This window comes from Mustela erminea, chromosome 5 (genome assembly GCF_009829155.1).
Source record: "Mustela erminea isolate mMusErm1 chromosome 5, mMusErm1.Pri, whole genome shotgun sequence".
Taxonomy (NCBI): domain Eukaryota; kingdom Metazoa; phylum Chordata; class Mammalia; order Carnivora; family Mustelidae; genus Mustela; species Mustela erminea.
The window spans coordinates 5,207,393-5,230,889 of record NC_045618.1 but is presented as its reverse complement, the minus strand read 5'-3'; the positions used below and the strand labels follow the sequence as shown (position 1 = coordinate 5,230,889).

The 23,497-nt window shown below is 49.9% G+C and overlaps 1 protein-coding gene across 5 annotated transcripts; it reads right to left on the bottom strand.

Annotated features, from left to right (window-relative positions):
• Positions 1-1,032: 1,032 nt before the first annotated feature.
• RCCD1 (RCC1 domain containing 1) lies at positions 1,033-23,430 on the bottom strand. 5 transcript variants are annotated; one of them, XR_004286263.1, is made up of 10 exons: positions 22,918-23,430; positions 21,506-21,710; positions 21,025-21,421; positions 20,733-20,854; positions 18,755-18,853; positions 18,324-18,494; positions 17,790-17,819; positions 15,807-15,918; positions 10,664-10,781; positions 1,033-1,077 (listed from the first exon to the last, which is right to left on the bottom strand). XR_004286263.1 is itself a non-coding variant. In XM_032345554.1 (8 exons), exons 2-8 carry the CDS (start codon positions 21,678-21,680, stop codon positions 17,075-17,077), a joined length of 1,155 nt encoding a protein of 384 aa, XP_032201445.1. In that variant the 5' UTR covers positions 21,681-21,710; positions 22,918-23,430; the 3' UTR covers positions 16,451-17,074. The 5 variants fall into 5 exon arrangements, 2 of the variants coding, with proteins under 2 accessions (XP_032201445.1, XP_032201446.1); XR_004286264.1 differs by lacking the exon at positions 15,807-15,918; XR_004286265.1 differs by lacking the exons at positions 15,807-15,918; positions 17,790-17,819.
• Positions 23,431-23,497: the final 67 nt, after the last annotated feature.

Genomic DNA, 23,497 nt, shown 5'->3' with positions numbered 1-23,497 from the left:
AAAGCTCATACATACAGATCTTCCGCATCTTTGTCAGATGTATTCCTAAGTGTTTCATATTTCTCGAGGCTACTGTGATATTTTAAAATTCCAGTTCCTGGTTGTTGCCTGCCTGCCAGAATACAGTTGAGCTCTCCATACGGCTCTTGTATCCTGCTGGCTAAACTCACTTATTAGAAGGATGGGCAGCGCCTGGCTGGCTCAGTGGGCGGAGTGTGCAACTCCTGATCTCGGGGCTGTGAGTTCGAGCCCCATGAGGAGCGCACAGATTACTAAAGAAAGAAAATGATCATCTTTACAAATTGGCTCTGGGCACACTCCTGCATGGCTTAGCCGTGAGACGACTCTGGAGACTTCTCCACTGCTTCATCACGTGGAGCCTAGAGACGGCCAGAGTGAAAGCCTGAGGTTTTCTCAACTTTTCTGAGCGTCTACGCCAGCCCTACGTGCGGACCGAGCTTTCTCAGGTCTCAGTACATGGGGGAGCTTTAAGAGGCCTTCACCTACGTACTTCCTTTCCCAACTTCCCTCTTCCCAGGCTTTTTGGCACGTCTGTTGCCTGTCCCAGCTGTCGGCCCTCGTCCAAGCTGCTGCAGCCAATTTTGTGTCCTTAAATACTTCTGGCCTGAGCCACTGAGCCTTATACACGGACTCTGGCAAAGGAAGGCCAGTTCTTACACCAGTCTTTCAGGGAAATGCCAGAGGTCAAAATCCAGTCACAGTTCTTTGAAAAGGACTTTATTTCTCCCTCTGGTGCCACAAACATGCACCAAAAACGCCAGCTCTTGTCCTCGTTACTGGCCCCCACGTCAGGTGTGGCGGGCCGGCGAGGCAAGATGTCAGCGCGCTTACCTGCAAAGCATCAGCTTCTCCCTCTAGTCGCTGGAAGGTTTTGACGATTTCTGGAGCTCTCAAAAGTGGATTCTGCCGTGGGGCACCTGGGGGGCACAGTCATTAAGCGTCTGTCTTCGGCTCGTGATCCCAAGGTCCTCGGATCGAGCCCCGTATCAGGCTCTCTGCCGGGTGGGAAGCCTGCTTCTCCCTCTCTCTGCTTGTGTTCTCTCTCTCACTGTGTCTCTGTCAAATAAATAAATAAAATCTTTAAAAAAAAAAAAAAGTGGACTCTGCCAGTTTCTGCCAGTTCATCAGCTGCTCTTGTGAAAGGCAGAGCCCAGGAGTTCTACGCCATTTTCAGTGACATCCCAGTTCTCACTGTTTATGCACCTAAAACCGTCAACATACACAAAACAAAAACCGACAGAACTGAAAGGCAAAAATGGACAAATCTACCAGATTAAAAATAGTCAAGGCTCTAGAAGAAACTAATCCCACCAATAACCAGCTGGGCCTGATTGCAGACCGCCAACCAGCAACCGCAAAAGAAACAAAAGGAAAAAGAAAAAGAAAACACGTTCTTTTGTAAAGTGCATATGGAATAGTCACCAAAATAGGCCACATTCTGCGTCATAAACTATAGCACATTTAAAAAAAAATTTTAAAGAGCCTGTGTGCGCAGAGGGGCACAGGGAGAATCCCCAAGCAGACCCCCTTGAGCGTGGAGACCAATGCGGGGCTCGATCTCAACCCATGAGGTCACGATCTGACCCAAAAGCAAGAGTTGGATGGACACCAGAGCCACCCGGGCATCCCACATTTTTAAAAAATTTAAGTGATCAAAATGTTCTCTGACCAGAAAGGAATTAAATCACAGCAGCCAAAAACCCTTTCAGAAAATGTCCAAATACAATCTTTAAAAAAAGAGAAAGTTTCAAGTGAGATTCACAGATATTTTGAACTGAACAAAAATGAGGCACCTGGGTGGCTCAATGGGTTAAAGCCTCTGCCTTCGGCTCAGGTCATGATCTCAGGGTGCTGGGATTGAGCCCTACATTGGGCTCCCTGCTCGGGGTGGGGGGTGGTATTCAACAGCGAGCAAGCACGAGGCTTGGCAGGGGCAGAGGCAGGGATGCAGGTCTCGAACTCGGGATCCCAAGAACAGAACCCAAGCTGAAGTCAGACATTTAACTGGGCTACCCAGGCAACCCTCACTCCTAGGTATTGATACCCGATTGGAACATGTCCGCACACAAATACATATATGACTGCTTACATTATTCGTAACAGCAAAAAAGCAGAAATCATTCAACTGTTCATCAGCTGACGCAAGGATAAACGAAGTCTATCCACGCAACACTGTGCAGCTGTGGGAGGAACACATGCGACAACACAGACGAACCTTGAAAATGCTGTGCTAAGTCAAAGAACCCCGACACGGAAAGCCGTACATTGTATGATCCCATTTATGTGAAACATCTAGAATAGGCAATTCATAGAAATAGGAAAGGAGAGCATTTATCGGGGCTAGCGGTAACGGGCAGTGGTTGCTTTGGGGGCTTAGGAGAATGTTCTGAAACTAGATTGTGGCGATGGCTGTTGCACACCATTGCGAATGTACTAAAAACCACTCGGTTGTGTAGCTTAACACGGTGAATTCCACGGTATGGAAACAGTATAATTTTCAAATTCTATCACTGTAATCTACCATATTGATGAACCAAAGAAGAAAATCCACACGATCCTATCATTTGATGCAGAAAAGCATTTGACAAAATTCATGATAAAAACTTCCAGAACGGGGTGCCTGGGTGGCTCAGTTGGTTAAGCAGTTGCCTTTGGCTCAGGTCATGATCCCAGGGTCCTGGGATCAAGCCCCACATCAGGCTCCCTGCTCAGCAGGGAGCCTGCTTCTCCCTCTCCCTCTGCCAGCCCCTCTGCCCACTGTGCTCTCTATCAAATAAATAAAATCTAAAAACAAAACAAAACAAAATAAACCTTCCAGAACATTGGGGAGGATGTACATATGCTATGGTGAGTGCTGTGAAGTGTTTAAGCCTGATGATTCACAGACCTGTACCCCTCGGGCAAATAATACATTATATGTTAATTTAAAAAAAAAAAAAGACAAGAAAAAAATAGTTAGCATAGCAGGACTGAGACTGCCAGCTTAGAAATGTATGCTTGCAAGGTCAGCCTCTGGCTGGCATTCGGGAATTTGGCTCTCAAAAGAGTCTCTAGCATTAGGGGTGGCTCGATGTGCCTAGACTGCTTGTGTGGGGCACTATGTCCTAGGCTGAACATCTGCTTCCCCGCTGGGAATTCCGTATATGGTAAGCAAAGGGTGCCGATGCGATAGCCCCCCATAAACATTGTGTGCTGAGTCTCTAAATGGGCTTCCTGGGGGCAGAAGCCCTGCACAGACATTGCTGTATTTTCACTGCTGGAAGAGTGGGTTCTGGGTGACCCCTCCTGTGAGGGAGGAAGCCCAAGTAAGCCTGCACATGGGTTCTGTCAGGCTTTGCCCGTGTTTGTCTCCCTTGTGACCCAGCTCTGTACCGTTACTGTGTCCCTGTAGTAAAGCTCCAATATGGGTACGGCTGCATGCCGAGTTGCAAAGGTCCTAAAGAATGGCCACTAGAGGTCGCACTGGGGGGTTTCTACCGCATCCTTTAAGTCCAGTGTCCTCTGTAAATGAGCAGGGACAGACTCTCCCGCAGGCTCAAAGAATCAAGCATAGAAGCTTACAGCTTGTAGAAACTTACTAAATGAAAATAAACTTTATACCTAAAATTTTTAAAAACTTCCAGAAAATTAGGGAAAAAAAGAATGTTTCTTTACGTGATTAATGAATGGCATCTACCAAAGTCAACTCACAGGTAACACAGGATGACTCAAGGCTGCCTGCCTTCCCCCGGAGCTCACAAGCAAGCGGTCTACTCTCACTACACCTGTGGAATACGATCCCGGAACTCCGAACCAGTGCAATACGGCAGGAAGAAAGACACGACGCACAGACTGGAAAGAAGACATTAAACCACCTTCATTCACAGACATCATGAGTGTATGGATTCCAAGGAACCTACAAAACGCTCCCATTGGTCTAGCAAGGCCGTGTAACACCAGGTTAACCTACAAAATCAACCTCATTTGGAAACACTAGCAATCAACAATCGGAAACTAAAATTTGGAAAACAGCACATAAATAACTCCAAAACAACAAACTAGACCTAGGTATAAATCAAACAAAACTCATATTAGCCTCTGCGGAAAGCTGCAGGATACCGATGAAAGAGAAAAAGCCTGAGGAGATACACGATGCCCTTGGAGGGGAACATCTGCTCTCCCCCAGAGATCTGTATGTCTAAGGCGGGGCCATTCAAAATCCCAGCGGAATGTTTTTGGTAGATACAAACATGTTAGGGTATAGAAACAGAAACTAGAAAAGCCTAAGAATTTTTAAAAGAACCAACTCGGAGGACTCTCCCATCTAATTTGGGGCTAGTTCTACAGCTCCGGCAGCCAAGGCAAAGCAGCATTGATTGGTGAAAGGACGGAAGCAGGTCAGTGAACAGACCGGTGAGTCTGCGGGCGCCTGGGGGGCTCAGTGGGTTAAGCCTCTGCCTTCAGCTCAGGTCGTGATCTCAGGGTCCTGGGATCAAGTCTCGCACGGGCTCTCTGCTCAGCCGGGAGCCTGCTTCCTCCTCTCTCTTTGCCTGCTTCTCTGCCTACTTGTGATCTCTGTCAAATAAATACATAAAATCTTAAAGAAAAAAAAAAAAGACAAGAAAAACCAGTGAGTCTACAAAGACCCACAAAACTGTGGTGAAATGGTTCCCGGAGAAGGCGCGAAGGCAAGCCAGGGCCGTGTTCCCAGCAGACGCTGCTGAACCACCGGACGGTCACAGCCAAACAGCTCTCCTTTGCCTCGCTCCTCCCAAGGCAAAACTTAGATCAAAGATCTAAACACTAAGTCTAAACCAGTGTTTATTTTAGAACAGAAAATTCTCATGGTATTCTGTTGGGCAGAGTTCTTCGGACATCAAAAACATCCATAAAAGGAAACAATGGCAAGTCGGACTCGAGCCGCTTTTAAGACTTGGCTTTGCACAAGATACTGTTAGAGATGGAAAAGGCGGACCACCAACTAGGACAGAGTATTTGCACGTCACGGATCTGATGAAAGAGACCTGTATCTGGAATATATTTAAAAACCCCCAAAATAGTCAAAGGAAACAACTGGGGGAGGGGTGCAAGCCCTATCAGGACAAAATACCCTGGGGTGCTGGGGGGGCTCAGTGGGTTAAGCCTCTGCCTTTGGCTCAGATTGTGGTCTCAGGGTCCTGGGATCGAGCCCTGTGTGAGAGCCTGCTTCCCCCCATCTTGCTCTGCCTGCCTCTCTGCCTACCTGTGATCTCTGTCAAATAAGTAAATAAAATCTTTAAAAAAAAAAAAAAAAAATATATATATATATATATATATCCTATAGTGCATCTACAGTGTAATGTGGTACGGACCAGCAGATCAGAACAGAAAGTCTAGAAATAGACACGAATACATACAGAACCCAGGTACAAGATCATGGTGCCACCTCTAGTCACTGGGTGTGGACATAGGCTTAGCTGCCTGAAAAAAGATACAGATCAGGTAGAGGGTAAAATGACGGTTGCTGGGGGTGGCTGTGTGTGGCTGGGGTTGGGGACTTAGTGTTAAATGGGTATAGAATTTCAGGAGAGAATTAAAGTCAATGTGAATGTACCTAATACCACGGGACTATACACTTAAAAATGGCTGAATGGTAGATTTTATTTTAAGTATATTTTACCACGGGGAAAATAAGTAAAGACACCACAATCAGGAAAAATATTTTTTCTTTTTTTAAGATTTTATTTATTTTTTGACAGAGAGATCACAAGTAGGCAGAGGCAGGCAGAGGGAGAGGGAGAAGCAGGCTCCCGCTGAGCAGAGAGCCCGATGCGGGGCTCAATCCCAGGACCCTGGGATCATGACCTGAGTGGAAAGCAGCCGCTGACTGATTGAGCCACCCAGGTGCCCAAAATTTCTTCAATCACATATGTGCACACACACCCATTAACCATAAAGGGAAATGCTGATAAAGCTGGTAATAAGCACTTCTGTTGATCAAGGTAAGTTATTTGCAAAACATGCCGAGCATTCCCGGGCACAGAGTAACATTTAACACAAACTAGTGAAACCAAACGTACCATACAGACTGAAAAGCCAGCGGGGCAGAGAGCAGTCTCCACACATACCCATGAGGGACTTGTACCTAACATACATGAAGAACACAAATCACTACGAAAGCCGAAACAGGCACTTTAAAACAGAAAAACTCCACACGGCCAATAAATAAATAAAAAGCTGCCCAACCTCACTAGTACTGGGGGAACCTGAACGGAAACTGCTGCCTGTCTGCCTGGTGTTTGAGCCACTATGAACCCCACTGGGGGCCGGGGGTGGGGTGAGCTACACAGTCCTCTGGTAAAGAGAGCTCGGCCACCAGTTCTACTCTGAATATTCTGCAGATGAACTTGGACACATGCACACGGTGTGTGATCAACAACCAGAAACAAGAATGACCACGGGAGCAGATTCTGGGAAAGGGCCGAGTCGGACGTCCCCGCCTCCGGCCCTAGACACGATGGCGCTACTCAGCAGTTGGGTGTAACTGTTGGGGAACTCGAGTTTGCTGAAGGCCTGCCGCCTGCAGGGGAAGGCTTGGATGGTGAAAATGGTGATGAACTTGGGGCAGCAGCCTGCCCCCACCCCCACCACCCCGCAGCAGCCGTCCACATCCTCCCCAGGCAGCCGGCACACAGCTTCTGAGAGTCAGGGCGGGAGAAAGGAACCTGCCCTCCAGACAGCAGGCGTCTGAGCTCGGCTGCTGCTCTGATCGCAGAGGCGCAGAGAGACAGGCAGCCAGGGTCATGGCATGTCCCCGTACTGTTCCAAGCCTGTCCCCACTCTGGTTCAAGCGCCTTCCAGGAGATTTAAAGGGTCCGTGCCTTTCAGTTCCCCCTTCATTTCTCACTTTTCGCCTTTCAGGGGGGAGCCAGACATTAAAGACAGGCACACTGGGGGCGTCTGGGTGATGCGGTCAGTTGAAGGTCAGACTCTTCGATTTCGGCTCAGGTCGTGGGTGATCTCAGGGTCATGAGACGGAGCCCACGATGGGGGCGGGGGGGGAGCACCCTCAGCAGGGGGTCTGCTTGAGATCCTCTCTCCTTCTCTCTCTGCCCCTCCCCTGCCACCACACAAGCGCACTCTCTCTCAAATAACAAATACATCTTAAAAAAAAAAAAAAAAAAGCCTGGCATATTCCAAAACTTCTGCATATGTGGGGAAAACCAGAAAGGGATGGCCAAGCCCAACAAAGGCTTAGAAAAGACATAAGAAGACAAAGTTTACACCTCAGGCTGATTCCTGGTACAGAAACCGCTTACATCAAAAAGAAAACAAAAATAACAAAAAAAAGCAGTCCTTGGAAAGGGGGAAGAATCCAACTTTCAGAGTTAGCACAGGCTCAACAAGAAGTCACAAGGTACACAGAGAAATAGGGAAATACGGCCAATCAAAGGAAAAAAATAAAGGCTCTGTCCCTGAAAAGCTTAATGGCAGGCATATTTGACAAAGTCTATTTTTTAAAAAAAGATTATTTATTTACTTGAGAGAGAAGGAGCAGGGAAGAGGGTTAGAGGGAGAGGAAGACTCCCCACTGAGCGGGGAGCCTGATGCGGGGTTCAATCCCAGGACTCGGAGACCATGAGCCGAAGGCAGATGCTTAACAGACTACGCCACCCAGGTGCCCCGGGCAGACTTTAAAACAACAGTCTTCTTCTTCTTCTTCTTCTTCTTCTTCTTCTTTTTAATTTTTTAAAAATGATTTTATTTATTTATTTGAGAGAGAGAGAGATAGAGAGTGAGCACGAGGACAGAGGTCAGCAGGAGAAGCAGACTCTGCCGAGCAGGGAGTCTGATGCGGGACTCGATCCCAGGACTCCAGGATCATGACCTGAGCTGAAGGCAGTCGCTTAACCAACTGAGCCACCCAGGCGCCCCTCCTTCTTTTTTTAAAATAAAGATTTAATTTATTTGTTTGACAGAGAGAGAAAGAGACAGACGGAGAGGGAACACAAGCAACAGGGGTGGGAGAGGGAGAAGCAGGCTCCCCGCCGAGCAGGGAGCCCAATGCAGGGCTCGATCTCAGGACCCTGAGATCATGACCCGAACTGAAGGCAGAGGCCTTAACCCACTGAGCCACCCAGGCACCTCAAGAAAAACAATTATTAATGTGAAAGGTAGTTTCACTGTACCTTCAGTTTGTTAACTCCAAATCTTATTTTCTACAGGATTTAGGAGACTAATGCATCTAAAAGAATTATTACCTTATGTTCTAAGCACATGTTGTATAAAGATGTAATCTTAGGACACTGAAGACAAAGCAGTGGGGACAGAACTATAAAGGAGCAGAGTTCTTCTATGTTACTAAAGTTAAGTTGCTATAAATTCAAATTAGAATGTTGCAATTTTGATATTAAATGTAATCCCCACAGGAGCCACCGAAGAAATAGCTATAAAGTCACATAAAAGGACATGAAGAAGAGATTTAAACATTTCACTACAAAAAAATCACCCTAGGGGCACCTGGGTGGCTCAGGTGCCTTCAGCTCAGGTCATGGTCCCAGGGTCCTGGGATCGAGACCCACATCGGGGTCCTAGGATTGAGGCCCGAATCGGGCTCCCTGCTGAGCAGGGAGCCTGCTTCCCCCTCCCCCGCTCCCCCTGCTCATGTTCCCTCTCTTGCTGTGTCTCTTTCTGTCAAATAAATATATATTTTTTAAATCACCCTAAACACAAAAGAAGGAATGCGGGAAATAAGGGACAAGAAAGTGATAGCGTGGACAGAAGACCAATAGCACAATGACAGGCGTCAGTCCCTCGTCATCAGTAATTTCAGTGGAAATAGGTTAAATTCTCTAATCAAAAGACAGTGATTGCAGGGCGTCTGGGTGGCTCAGTTGCTTGACATCTGCCTTGGCTCGGGTCATGATCTCAGGGTCCTGGGATGGAGTCCCTCTTGGGCCTCCCAGCTCAGTGGGGAGCCTGCTCATCCGTCTGCCCCTCCCCCTCGCTCTTGCTTTCTCTCTCAAATAAAATCTTAAAAAAAAAAAAAAGACAGCAATTGGCATATGGATAAAAGCATACGTCCAGCTGTACGCTGGGTACAAGGGACTCACTTAAGGTCCAAGACAAGCACGACGGTGACTAGACGGAAGGAGCTGCTCCAGGCAAACGGACGCGAGAGGGCGGGAGCTCTGCCCGTATCAGACAGACTGGACCTGCCATCACAAAGGTACAGGACTCAGAAAAGAACATTACATAATAAAGGACTCCATACAGCAAGAAAACATAACAATTACAAGCATTTTCACACCTAATGACAGACCATCAAAATATGTGAAGCAAAAACTGACAGAATTGAATGGAAAAACAGGTTTTTTATCAATCCATGACGTATTATCTGTTGCAGGGGTACAGGTCCGTGACTCATCAGGCTTCTAGAACACCCAGCGCTCATCGCAACACCCGTGCTCCCCAGTGCCCCTCCCCTGCCTACCCCACTCCCTGTCCCCCTCCCCTCCAGCAACCCTCAGTTTGTTTCCTAAGATTAAGTCTCTTGTGGTTTGTCTCTCTCTCTCTGGTTACTTCTGGTTTCATTTGTTCCTCTCTTCCCGGATGATCGTGGGAGAAACAGCTCTACAGTAACTTCGGAGACTTCAATCCCCCGCCCACGGTCATGGACAGAACAACCAGACAGCAGGAAACAGAGGACTTGGCGGCACCGTAAACCAACTAGATCTGACAGACACGGGCACGGTCCCCCGCCCAGGAGCAGCACACGCCTTCTCAGGTGCACACGGACAGTGGCCACAACACACCATGTATCGGGCCACCAATTAATACTCAAAGATCTCACACACAGCCATTCCTACCAAAATACCAACAGTATTTCTCACAGAGCTGGAACAAGCCTAAAGTTTGCACGGGACCACAAAAGACCCTGGCTAGCCAGAGCAATCTTGAAAACCAAACCCAGGGCGCCTGGGTGGCTCAGTGGGTTAAGCCGCTGCCTTCGGCTCAGGTCATGATCTCAGGGTCCTGGGATCGAGTCCCTCATCAGGCTCTCTGCTCAGCAGGGAGCCTGCTTGCATCTCTCTCTCTTTCTCTGCCTGCCTCTCTACCTACTTGTGATCTCTCTCTACCAAATAAATAAATAAAATCTTTAAAAAAAAAAAAAAAGAAAGAAAACCAAACCCAGACCAGGGGTATCACAATCCCAGACGTCAGGTTATCTCACGAAGCTGCGGTAGTCCGAAGTACAGTCCTGGCACAAAAACAGACACGTAGGCTAATGGAATGGAATGGAAAGCCCAGAAATAAACCCACAATGATACGGTCAGTTACTCTTTGACAAAGCAGCAAAGAATGTCCAATGGGAAAAATTCTCATCAACAAACGGTGATGGGAAAACTGGACAGAAACATACAACAACATGACAACAGCGCTGGACCCCTCCCCTTCACCACACACAAAAATAAATGCAAACTGGATTAAAGATCTCAATCTCAGAAACTATAAGAATCCTAGAAGGGAGCACAGGCAGTGATGCCCTCACACCGTAGCAATGGCTTTTCTAGAGACGCCTCCTGAGGCAAGGGACATGAAGGCAAACACAAACTACCTTCACTAAAATAAAAAGCTTCCACACAATGAAGGAAACGAGCAACGAAACTAAAGGACGACCTACCTCCGAAGACGACACACACATGGCCAGCAGACGCACGAGAAGATGCTCGACATCATTCAGCATCAGGGAGACGCAAGCCATGACCATAACGAGAGATCCCCTCACTCCGCCGGCACGGCTGGAATCAAAAAGACAAGAAACAGCAAGTGTTGGCGAGGGTGTGGTGAAAAAGGAGCCCCTCCATTGGTGCGGCCACTGTGGAAAAGAGACCGTCCTCAAAAAGTTAAAAATAGAACTACCTTACTGAGTCTTTACCCCAAAAATATAAAAACATGAATTTAAAGGGATATATGCACCCCTATGTGTACAGCGGCATTATTTACAAAAGCCCGAGGGTCCAATGATAGATGAATGGATAAAGAAGACTGGGGGGGGGGTATATGGAATGGAATATTACTCAGCCATGAAAAGAATGAAATCCTGCCATGTGCTACAACGTGGATGGAGCTAGACAGCATCAGGCTAAGTGACCTAAGTCCTTCAGAGGAAGACAGATCCCACAGGATTCACTCATATGTGGATTTTAAGAAACAAAAGAGCCAAAAGAAAAAAAAAAAAAAAAAAAACCAAGAAAGTGACTCTTAACTGTAGAGAACAAGCAAACAAGTGGTTATCATGGGGGGCGGGAGGTGGGTGTGCAACAGGTGAAGGGGATTAAGAGTGCGCCTATCAGGTATCAGGACCAGCACAAGTAATGGATGGAATCGCTCAGTCACCACACTGAACACCCGAAACTGTGTTCGGGTGTGTTAACTATGGAGTTAAAGTTGGAGTTGGAGTTAAAGTGGGAGTTGGAGTTAAAGTTAAAAACTTAATAAAAATAAAGATATCATACACCGCATCTTCTCTGACCACAGCAGGATGAAATTAGAAATCAGTACAAAGAAAAATGAAAATTCACAATATTGTGGAAATCAAACGATACATTTCAAGCAACCAATGGATCGAAGAAAAAATCACGGGGTAAATTAGAATACAGAGACTAATGAAAATGAAACACAATATTCCAAAACTCACGGGCCACAGAAAAAGTGGTGCTGAGAGGATTTACAGCTTTAAATGCTCCCATTTAAAAACAAGAAAGAGGGGGGCGCCTGGGTGGCTCAGTGGGTTAAGCCGCTGCCTTCGGCTCAGGTCATGATCTCAGGGTCCTGGGATCGAGTCCCACATCGGGCTCTCTGCTCAGCAGGGAGCCTGCTTTCTCCTCTCTCTCTGCCTGCCTCTCTGCCTACTTGTGATCTCTGTCTGTCAAATAAATAAATAAAATCTTTAAAAAAAAAAAAAAAAAAAAAAACAAGAAAGAGGGGAGCCTGGGTGTCTCAGTGGGTTAAGCCTCTGCCTTTGGCTCAGGTCATGATCCCAGGGTCCTGGGATCGAGCCCCGCATCAGGCTCTGAGCTCCATGGAGAGCCTGCTTCCTCCTTTCTCTCTGCTTGCCTCTCTGCCTACTTATGTTCTGTCTGTCAAATAAATAAATTAATTAAAAAAAATAGAAATAAGTAAATAAAACCTTTAAAAATAAAAACTAAAAACAAGAAAGATCTGAAGTCAACAATCTAATTAAACTTAACTAGAAAAAAAAAAGAGAGAGAGAGAGAACTGAAGCCAAAGCAAGCAGAAGGAAGGAAATAGTAAAGAGCACAGCACAGATAAATGAATTGAGAAAAGAAAAACAACAGGGAAAAACCAATGGAACCAAAAGCTGGTTCTCCAAAAAGATGAATAATATTGACAAACTTTTAGCTGGACGGACTCAGGGAAAAAGAAGACTCAAATGACTAAACTCAGAAATGAAAGTGGGGACATTACCACTGATTCTACAGAAATGAACGAGATTTTAAGAGTACTATGAAAAATTGTACGCTAACAAATTGGATCACCTCAATGAAATGAGGAAACTCTTAGAAACACAAAACCTATAGAGACTAAATCACGAAGAAATAGACAATCTGAATTACTATAACTTACTATAACTAGTAAGAAGATTAAATCAGTAATCAAAAATCACCCAACGAAGAAAAGCCCAGGACCTGAAGACTTCCCTGGTGAATTCTACCAAACATTTAAAGAACTACTACCAGTACTTCTCAAATTTTTCCAAAATATTTAAGAGGGGAGAATGCTTCCCAACTCGTTCTATGAAGCTAGCATAACAATGACATCAAAGCCAGACAAAACAAGACAAGGTAACTACAGACCAATATCCCTTTTGAACATGGATGCAAAACTCCTCAGCAAAATACAAGCAAACAGAACTGAGCAGCATTTTAAAAGGATTATACACCATAACCAAAGGGGATTTATTATTGGAGTACCAGAACGATCGATGTAATACACCACATGAACAATATGAAGGGGAAAAAAACCCACATGATCACTTCAATCAATACAGAGAAAGCATCTGACAAAATTCAACACCCTTTCATGATACAAACACTCAATAAAATAGGAAGGAAAATAGTTCCCCATAATAAAAACTATATAGAGAAAACCCAAAGCAAACATAATACTGAATGGTGAAACACTGAAAACGTTTCCTCTAAGTTCAGGAACGAGACTAGGACGCCCATTCTCACCACTTCTATCTAGCACAATACTGGAAGTCCTAGTCAGAGCCATGAGGCAACAAAATAAGTAGTATTCATATTGGAAGAAAAGAAGTAAAACCATCTGTCTGTGGAGACTATGACCTTACATAATAGAAAATCCTGGCATCCACAAAGAAACTGTTGGAGTAAATGAATTCAGCAGAGGAGGAGGATACAAAGTCAGTATACACAAAAAAAGATGCATTTCTGGGCGCCTGGGTGGCTCAGTTGGTTAAGCAACTGGCTTTGGCTCGGGTCGTGATCCTGGAGTCCCGGGATCGAGTCCCACATTGGGCTCCTTGCTCAGCAGGGAGTCTGCTTCTCCTGCTGACCTCTCTACTCTAATGCTTGCTCTCTCTCTCTCTGTCCCTCAAATAAATAAATAAAATCTTTTTTAAAAAAAGATGCATTTCTATAGGCAAATAATGTACAATATGAAAAGGAAATTATAAAAATAATTCCATTTACAATAAAATCAGAAAGAATAAAATACTTAGGAATTAGCCAAGGTAAAAGACATGTACAATGAAAACTATAAAATGTTGCTGAAAACAATTAAAAACATAAATAAATGGAAAATAGAAATACATCCCATGTTCATGGATTGGAAGACATAATATTATTGATACCAACACTACCCAAAGTGATCTATAGATTCAATATGATCCCTATTGAAATCCCAATGACTTTTTTTTTTTTTTTGCAGAAATAGAAAAACCCACCCTAAAATTCATAGGCAATCTCAAGGGACCCCAAATAGCCAAAATATTCTTGAAAAAGAAAAACAAAACTAGAGGACTCACACTTCCTGATTTTATTTTTTTTAAAGATTTTATTTATTTGACAGACAGAGATCACAAGTAGGCAGCGAGGCAGGCAGAGAGAGAGGAGGAAGCAGTTTCCCCGCTGAGCAGGGAGCCCGATGTGGGGCTCAATCCCAGAACCCTGAGATCATGACCTGAGCCGAAGGCAGGGGCTTAACCCACTGAGCCACCCAGGTGCCCAACACTTCCTGATTTTGAAACCTACTAGAAAAGCTTCAGTAATCAAACAGTGTGGCATGGGCATAAGGACAGACATACAGACTGATGGAACAGAGCAGAGAGCCAGAAATAAACCGTTGCATATGTGGTCAGATGATTTGTGACAAGGGTGCCACGACCATTCAGGAGGAACAGAACAGTCTTTTCAACAAATGCTGCACAGAAAACTGGACAATCACACACAAAAGAACAAAGTTGGACCCTTAACTAATATCATATATGTAAATTACCTCATAGTAGGTCAAGGATCTAAATGTAGGACCTAAAACAACAAAACTCTTGAGAGAAAACATAGGACAAAAGCCTCATGACGTTGGATTTGGCAATGACTCCTTTAATAGGACACCAAAAGCACAGATGACAAAGGAAAAACAAGTTGAACTTCATGAAAATTAAAGTGTTTTATTTGTTGCTTATATCAAGAGACCCTGTTAACAGAGTAAAAAGGCAATCCACATTGGGGCGCCTGGGTGGCTCAGTGGGTTGAAGCCTGTGCCTTCAGTTCAGGTCACTATCCCAGGGTCCTGAGATAAAGCCCCGCGTCGGGCTCTCTGGTCGGCAGGGAACCTGCTTCCCTTCCTCTCTCTCTGTCTGCCTCTCTGCCTACTTGTGATCTCTGTCTGTCAAATAAATAAATAAATAAATAAATAAATAAATAAAAAGGCAATCCACAAGACAAAATATTTCAAAATCACATATCTGATGAAGATTTAATATACAGAACACATATGGAACTCTTAAAACTCGACAACAAAATGGGGCACCTGGGTGGCTCAGTGGGTTAAGCCGCTGCCTTCGGCTCAGGTCATGATCTCGGGGTCCTGGGATCGAGTCCCGCATCGGGCTCTCTGCTCAGCAGGGAGCCTGCTTCCCTCTCTCTCTCTCTGCCTGCCTCTCCGTCTACTTGTGATTTCTCTCTGTTAAATAAATAAATGAATAAATGAATGAATAAATAAATAAATAAATAAATAAATACTCGACAACAAAAACAATTCAAAAAACAGCCAAAACCTTTGAATAGGCATTTTCCATAGTAGATCTATGAATGGCCAATGAGCACATGGAAAGAACTCGACATCACTAAACATTAGGGAAATGCAGATTTATACCACAGGGAAATAGCATCTTAGACCCATTAGGATGGTCATTATGGAGAAAAACAGACAACCAGTATTAGGTGAGGCTATGGTAAAATTGGAACCTTATACACTGTTGTAGGAATTAAATACGGTACAGCCTCCATGGAATACAGTACGTAGGCTCATCAACAAATTAAAAATAGAATTACCGGGCGTGGGGGTGGCTTCGTGGGTTAAAGCCTCTACCTTCAGCTTGGGTCATGGTCTCAGGGTCCCGGGATCGAGCCCCGTATCGGGCACTCTGCTCAGCAGGGAGCCTGCTTCCCTGCACCCCACCGCCTGCCTCTCTGCCTACTTGGGATCCTCTCTCTGTCAAATAAATAAATAAAATCTTTAAAAAAAAAAAAAAAAGGTAAAAATAAAAATAGAATTACCAGATCACCTAGAAATTCCACTTCGGAATATATAACCAAAAGAACAGGAAACAGGGTCTCAAAGAAACATCTGCACACCTAGATTCATAGCATCATTCACAGCAGCTAAAACCTGGAAGCAAGCCAGTACCCATCAACCAGTGAATGGATAAACAATGTGGTCAGTGCTGTGATGGAAATTCTGGAATCTGCTACAACACAGATGAACCCTGAGGGCCTTCGGCTAAGTGACATAAGCTAGTGACAAGAATGATGATTCAGAACAGTCAAAATCAGAAAGACAGAAGGTACCATGGTGTTGGCCAGAGGTAGTGGGTGGGGAGTGGCTGTTTAACAGGTAACAAGTTGTGCAAGATGAGAAGAGTCCCTGGGGTTAATGGCGGCGGTAGTTGCACATCAATGGGAATTTAATACTGAGACACACACTGAAAAATGGTTAAGACGGTATATTTTTTTATGTGTACTTTATTTTATTTTTTAAAGATTTGACAGATCAAAGCAGCCAGAGAGACAGGCAGTGAGAGCGGGGGAAGCAGGCTCCCCGCTGAGCAGGGAGCCCGATGTGGGGCTCGATCCCAGGACCCTGGGATTATGACCTGAGCTGAAGGCAGAGGCTTAACCCACTGAGCCACCCAGGTGCCCCTTTTATGTGTATTTTAACTCAATAAAAGGAAAAATGACCACCAACAGAAGAATATACAATGAGGTATATTCACACGATGGAACACGGCAGGACAGTAAAAATGAATGGACTGCAGAGCACAACACGGACGGATCATACGGTGGTGAAAGAAGAAACATGACACAAAGGGACAGCCACAGAGGGACTCCAGTCACATAAAATCCAAAGCAAACAAACTAAACTCTACCGAATACGGACGCAGTGGTACAATCCTAAATGAAAACAGGTGAGGAAAGATGACCAAGACGACCCCTGCTGGTCCCCAATCTCCACACGACCTCAAATCACCCCGGGTCAGCTGGGGGAGCTTGGCGATCTGCCCACACCCCCAGGCTCCCCGCCCCAGACCTTTGGATTTCACGGTGTCTGCCCTGCTGGCCTTGGCCATGCCCTTCCAAAGCTCTTTAGGCGTGTTCAACATGAGGACGAAGTTGAAGACGGGGCTCTAGGGCAGGGCAGGAGGGCTGTGGCAGGGAGGGCAAATGGGGGGCATCTGGGGGTCCGGCAGTGGTTTCCTTGGCTCGGGGGTGCTTCACGGGTGTAAGTGTACCATCTACTCTAGCGCGCGCGCACTTCACACCCGTGGCTACGGCTGTCCGCTCTCCTGTTTCTCCACAGCGTACACGTAGGTGTTCCAGAGCCCACAGCTCACGGCCCTGACTTGCAGTCGCTTATCTACAAAATATTCCACACGGCGGGGCCGATCCAAGCTGGTCGTGTCCTGGTGGCCAAGCTGTCCATATTTACCTAAAGTGAAGGGAGCCCCTTGGCCCTCCTCTCCTCTGGGCCTTGGGGCTCTTGCCCTCCAGGAAGGGAGGGAAAAACTCAGGCTGCCCCGCAAAGTGCAGGGTTAACCCACCACTCTGGGCGGTCTGCTCTGGTAATTCAGGAGCCCAGTGCCACAGAGCCTCCGGGACCGGCAGGACCCCCCCACCCCCAGGTCCCCAAGAGGCGGCTGCCACCAACCACACCAGGCAAGACGATGTTCCAGCTTCTCTGCTCCGAACTCCAGACACTCAGAACACAGATTTTTAACTTTTTTTCCTCCCCAGTGCCAGACCAACAGATATGTCCTAAATGCTGCCGCCTAAGTTTTCCCTCAAGACAATTCTTCAGAAAGACCCACAGGAAGCACGAACATCCGCTTCGCTCCTGTGTGGACTCGGACTCCGAGTGCCAGGCTCTGTTCTAGACCAGGGCCCGCAGCACTTCCGTCCCAGACGTCCCAGGGCTCAGGCCCTCTATGCCCTGGTCCCTTCCTCCCCTGGCTTAAGCGTCACACAAGCAAACCTCTTACTTACCCCAGCCCCAGGTGTAGAGCTCCCCAGTTCCTACAACCAGAAGGACAGTAAGGGGCGGTCACAAGGCAGCTGTCTAGCGTGGCCTGCCACAGTCCCCAGCCAGCACCTTCCAAGTGTCCCGAGCTCTGCCTGGCAGAGCACAGCACCTTCTCCAACAACGGTCTCCGCGCAGTCGCGGCCGGGGCGGGAAAGGATCGGGTGCAAGAGGTTTACCTTCCCGTATGCCAGCGGATGGGCCTGCCCTCTCACAGCGGCTCAGGGGTCTTAGCAGCTGGACCGGGCAGGCCCCGTGCTCAGACCGAACGGCCACCGATACCAGCCTCCCCGCAAGAGGAGGGGCCTCCGCGGCCGGACAGCTGGGGGGCACCTGTCCAAGCCCCAGAGGTTGGGGCTGTTTTCGTGGAGGGAGGCGGCCACTCAGTGCTTGTCGGAGACACCTCAAGTACAGGTTTCTGAGGGGATCACAGCCTTCTCTGCGGCGCCAGCTACGGGACAGGCAGAGGGACTTCCGGCTGCCCGCCCTGCCCTACTCACTTGTCACCACCGCCGTGTGCCGGGAGCCACAGCTGGCCTGGGCTGCCTCCGCGCCCTGGGGCAGATCCAGTAAAGCGGGGAAGGGCTGGATGGCTATGAAGGGGGCCGGGGCTCCATCCTCACTCCCCACCATTCTCCTCATGTCGGAGTCACCTTCGTGCGGCCTGCCGGCTTCAGAGAAGCAGTGACAGTGGGGAGCATGGTGACGGCTAGGCGGAGCTCTGGCTACACCTTAGCCATGGGGGGTGGGGGCACTGCGGACGCTGACAACAGCCCTGCCATACCCCAGGCCTCCCCAGAGCCCGGAGTCCCACAGAGGGACCTGGGGTCCCAAGGACGACCCATGTCCCTTCCAAGCACTCCAAGGTCTCGGCCGGCATGTGGCCAGGGGTCAGGAAGGACAGAAACACGTGAAGAAGATGGACCCTCACCTTCCCTGGCAACAGTCTTTCCATCCTCTGCCAGGCTCCTGGTGGGCAGGGCCAGCTGCCCGGATTCATTCCAGCCCCAGACATAAATATCCCCCGTCTCTGAAAAAGAGACAAAGGGGACCCATTAAACTGACTGTGAAGTGCATCGTCACCCTCCTAAGCCCCCCTGAATCCACCCAAATGCCTTGTATACCCACCAGCTCCCCGGGGATGACTAATGCATGCCTTGCCCAAGGCGACAAGGCAGTGCCTCCGGCGGGCCCCACAGCTTTCTGGTTTTATAGGCTCCCTTCCCCCTCAGATGCGGTCCTTGTCATCCTTTCTTCAGTCTCCTGGACCTTCCTTTCCAGTTTCACTTCTTCCCTTTGTTGCTAAACCGCCCCCTCCCCACCTCCCACGTGTGAACCAAACAAACGCCATCTTGCACAAAGCTGCCACCACGACAGCTCGGAGACCTGAATGAAGTCTTCTTGAGAACAGCCCCCAACACACTTTCTCTTTTTAAATCTTTTTAAATCAAGTAGATTTAGATCTTTTAAATCTTTTTAAATCAAGTAACAACCCTTAAGAACGCCCTGGTAGCATGAGGTCCTTGGATCTGTTCTGGAAATGGGACAACACAGAACTAATCTTGAACATTCTCCTCCTGGGTGGCCCCCAGCACGGAATCCCAGACACTAGGGCTATAAAAGCAGGTCTGACCGGAAGCCCTGTTGCAGCCGCCCAACAGGAGTCCAGAAACTCCCTTAGTAAACCGTTTCTTGTCAAGCTGGACCTGTGGGCCTTTCTCTTTGGTCTCCAGCTCCTTGGGAAGTCGCTTCACATAAGCTTCCCTTTCGCGGAACACCCAACCACACATGCTTCAGAAATGCATGCCTGGAATTCCCAACGGCCTCCCTTTCAAACCCACTGAGCCCACGACACCCCCTTGCTTAGCCCTGGCCACCACAGGCCCCACCAGAGGCCTCTTCTGGAAGCTCTGACCTTCCTTGCCTCTCTCGTAAAAATTACCCATGACAGCAGCTAATTTTTATCAAGTGTTTACTTGGTGCCAGAACTTTAAGCACTTTTCAAATATAACCATTTAATTCTCAGAAGAGCCCTACAGAGAGCTATATGACAACATGCCTATTTTATTCATGAAAAAACGGGGGGCACGAAGAGGTGAAGTGCTCTGCCCAAGGTCAGAAGGGGCAAAATGATGATCTGAACCTAGGAAGCTCAGTCTCCAGTGTCTGTGCTCCGAACACTGTCGCGAACTCAAAACTTCCAACTTCTTCCAGCCTGAAGTGTGAGACTTGCCATCTGGCTGTTTCTAGTCCTGTCTTCCCTTACCTCCAGCCCACGCATTTTCACATCTGTCTGCGAAGCCAGTCTCATGACAGGAGACTAGGGGTTGGTGGTGTAGGCACATGTTTTTTAAAGCTGCCTCCACCCCCGGGGATAGAAGCACCCAGCCAGAGCCCCAGGTGCAGACCCTTACAAAGACCACCTGCTCCCAGCCTGGGAAACAGCTGCAGCTGCGTGGTCTGCCAGGGCGCTGGACATAGGATCCCAAACGAGGGTCTCTGTTCTGGGCTCGCCCTCACCCCCATCCTCCTCCCTGTGCGCATCTGTGGGGCCACTGTGTGCCGCACATCACAGCCACCTGACCCCCTGCATCCTTTCTTGTCCGTTCTCCTCAGCTCAGCTGCCCCCCACCCCTTCCTGCGCCCTTGCAGAGTGTTTTAGGAAGGTAGCCCGGGGAGGGATGGGAGAGGCGGGGAGCCCAGCAACAGAAGACAAGGGCAACAGTCCGGTGGGAGCGCATCATGGTGGGGCAGAGAGAGGGCTGAATCTGAGAGGCGCCCAGGAGTCCTGAACCGCAGCCCGATTAACATGGGATGAACTTGGAAGGAGGTCTACCTGGACCACCCGCCCACACTGGAAGAGGGGGAAAAAGGTTTGGAGCCTAGAAGACCTTGAGTCTGTCACTTACCGCTCACACACACGGAGTGCCAGCCACCCGCGGCCACCTCAGCCATGGGAAGGCCCTGCAGCGCCTCCAGCAGCCTCGGCTCCGGCGCGGCCTCCAGAGTCCCGTGGCCCAGCTGTCCGTGCCTGAGCGAGGGAGAGCCCAGGCGGGTCCCCCACCCCTTCCTGCCCCAGTCACACGCACGGGTCCCCAGACGGCCACTTCCCACGCTCACCTCCCACTCGGGACCAGGTTTATTGCCCCCACCCCCGCCCCGCCCCCGCCCGCGGGCCCCACGCGGCCACGCCCCTCTCACCTGCCCTGGCCCCAGGAGAACACCTGGCCCGCCTCGTCCAGCAGCAAGGCGTGCTCGCCGCCCAGCTCCAGCCGGCGCGCCCGCAGCTCCGGGGCCAGAGGCCGGTAGAAGGGCGGCCGCGGACTCACGTAGGCGCGCGCGCCGGGCAGCAGGGGCAGCGCCCGGGCCTGGGGCTTCCCGCCCGCGGCGTCTTCCCGCCCGGCCTCCGGCACCAGCGTATGAGTCCACAGGGGCTCCCCGCGCAGCGCCGAATCCGGCGCCCAGGCCTGCAGCTCCGGCCCGGGCCCGACTGCCGGCCCGGCGCGCAGCACCACGAGGAGCGCCTCCGAGGCCCACGCGTCCCTGCAGCCGCCCGCCGCGCCGCCGGCGGCGCCCGAAAGTTGCAGTTGGCCTCCACCTGCGGGAGCGGAGGGCTGGTTGGGGGGCGGCCAGGCCACGCACCCTGGGCGAGGGCGGAAGTGGGGCGGAGAGGGGCGCTCACGGGTCACGACGGCGGTGTAGCTCCAGCTGGCGCTCACGCGGCAGACGTCGGCGCCCGGGTCCGGTGTCGCCAGCGGCTCGGGGCTGTGCACCTGCCGCCCGCGCCCCGAGCCCAGCGCCTGCCCGAAGCCACAGAAACCGAAGCCGAACCAGGACCCCCGGCGCTCCTCGGCCATGCTCGGGCCGCGCCCTCTGCTGGCCGCCACTTGAATGGGGTGGGAGGCGGAACCGGGTTAGGGATCCCACCAGACTGAGGAAGATTCTGGGCCGCCTAGAATGGGGACACTTGCCCTGTCTTCCCTTTAGCTCAGGGAAGCTCATTGCCCCACAGACTGGGCCCCAGGTACTTAAGTGTCCTCTCCCTTAGGCGTTGTCCTAGGATCTGAGCACCTCCAGCTCCCAGTGTCAGGCTCATTATCCCATGTCATCTTGGGAACCAGAATTACCGCCATTTGACAGAAGAGACTCCTAGAGAAAGTAACCCTCCCACAATCACACGACTTAGGACCAAGAGGGGCAGAGGACTGAAATCGAGGCCCACCGACTCCATACAACAGTGCTCTTCCCACCAGGGCAAAACAGAGCGTTTGGGAGACAGCGCCCTGTGCGGCTCGGCCAGCCCCAGGGTTCACGTGTTTCCCTCTGCAGGGAGCGGTGCCCGTGTCCTTGGTCCATCACTTAAACTTTCTGAATGCAACTCAGTTTCTTCAGTTTTACAAAGGCACGGGACAGGAGAGGGCGCCGCCTGCACGTACCCTGTAGAACCGTGTGGAACAGATGGAAATAAACGGTTCAGGTCTGGCCCATACCACGACGGGCACAAGGTTAAGTCCTGGCTTACTAATGCAGGGCTTAGAGTTGATTTTAGAAAGTCCAGTGGTACTTACTAGTTCTCAAGAGACCTATACACAATTTCAGCTGGACCTCACCTAGTCACTTATTCGTTCTACAAGCTTTACTGATGCCGTCCTTTGGGCGGATGAGAGAGACGGCTGGCTGCACCCAGAGAGCTCACACGTAAATGGAGAGACAAACATCCAGTCCCGCGTCCGCGGTTACAAAAGCAACACCGCTTTTTCCATTCACGGTCCCTGCAAAGCTCCTTGACCCGTACCTGGGCTCCTAACCTCTTCCGTGCCCAGTCCCAACCCAAGGGGGCCTCTGACCTTTGATCTGGACCCTGTGCCCTCCACCCTCCTCGGGCAGCTCCTCCCGACCCGCAGTCACGAGGGAGGAAAAGCGGGGATGCAGGGTAGCCGCCCGGGACCCGGGGGCGCGCCGCCGCGGAGGAAAGGTTTGAAGAGCAGTGGGCCGGGCCAGGCGCCCATTGGCTGCCGCAGCCTCCCCGGGCCAATCGCCGGCGAGGGCGGTGACGTCACCGCCAGGGGCGGGCAGCGGCAAGGCGGTGCTCACCTCCGTACGCAACTCTTTATCCGCAGTCCCGCCCGCCGCCCGTCCCGTCCGCAGCGCGTTCCGTCCGATCGAGGTCGACCCGGCCCTAGAGCCTGCGCTGGGCCGCTGCAGCCTCGGGTGTGAGGTCGGGCAACCTCCGGAGGGCGCAGGCCCGAGGCAGAGGTGGGCCGGACGGGGCCGCGGAGCTTGGGTTAGAATCCGAGCTGCAGAGCTGGCGTGGAGCGACCGCGGCGACGCGTGCACCCCGCCATTCCTCTCGGCCCGGGACGGCCGCGGCTCTCGACCCGCATGAGAGGGACTCAGGCCCCACAGGAAGCAGCCGTCCTAGGCGCCTCGGCGAGTTTGGCCTTTCATTGGCTCGGGGCCTGTCACTCATCTCTGCGAGCCAATGAGCTTCACTCTCGCTCCCAGAGCAGAAGCAAGCTCTCGCGGCTCTCCGCGCCGGCAGGTGGTGGAGCTCCTGCTGTCACCGGGACGAGCTACAGGATTTTTCCTCAAGGGGAGAGCAGGCCCCAGATGCAGAGCACTGCCCGAGTGCTGGCCACTGGGAACTCGCAATACAAAGACAGGAGTGTTGACG

Excerpts from the sequence above, each read along its gene's own strand:
- RCCD1 (XM_032345554.1), bottom strand. The coding sequence starts at position 21,680 with ATGGCCGAGGAGCGCCGGGGGTCCTGGTTCGGCTTCGGTTTCTGTGGC. Across the intron at positions 17,820-18,323 it reads GCACACGGCGGTGGTGACAA|GAACTGGGGAGCTCTACACC; the intron begins GTGAGTAGGGCA and ends TTCTGGTTGTAG. Across the intron at positions 17,236-17,789 it reads GCTCTACACCTGGGGCTGGG|GTAAATATGGACAGCTTGGC; the intron begins GTAAGTAAGAGG and ends CCTTCACTTTAG.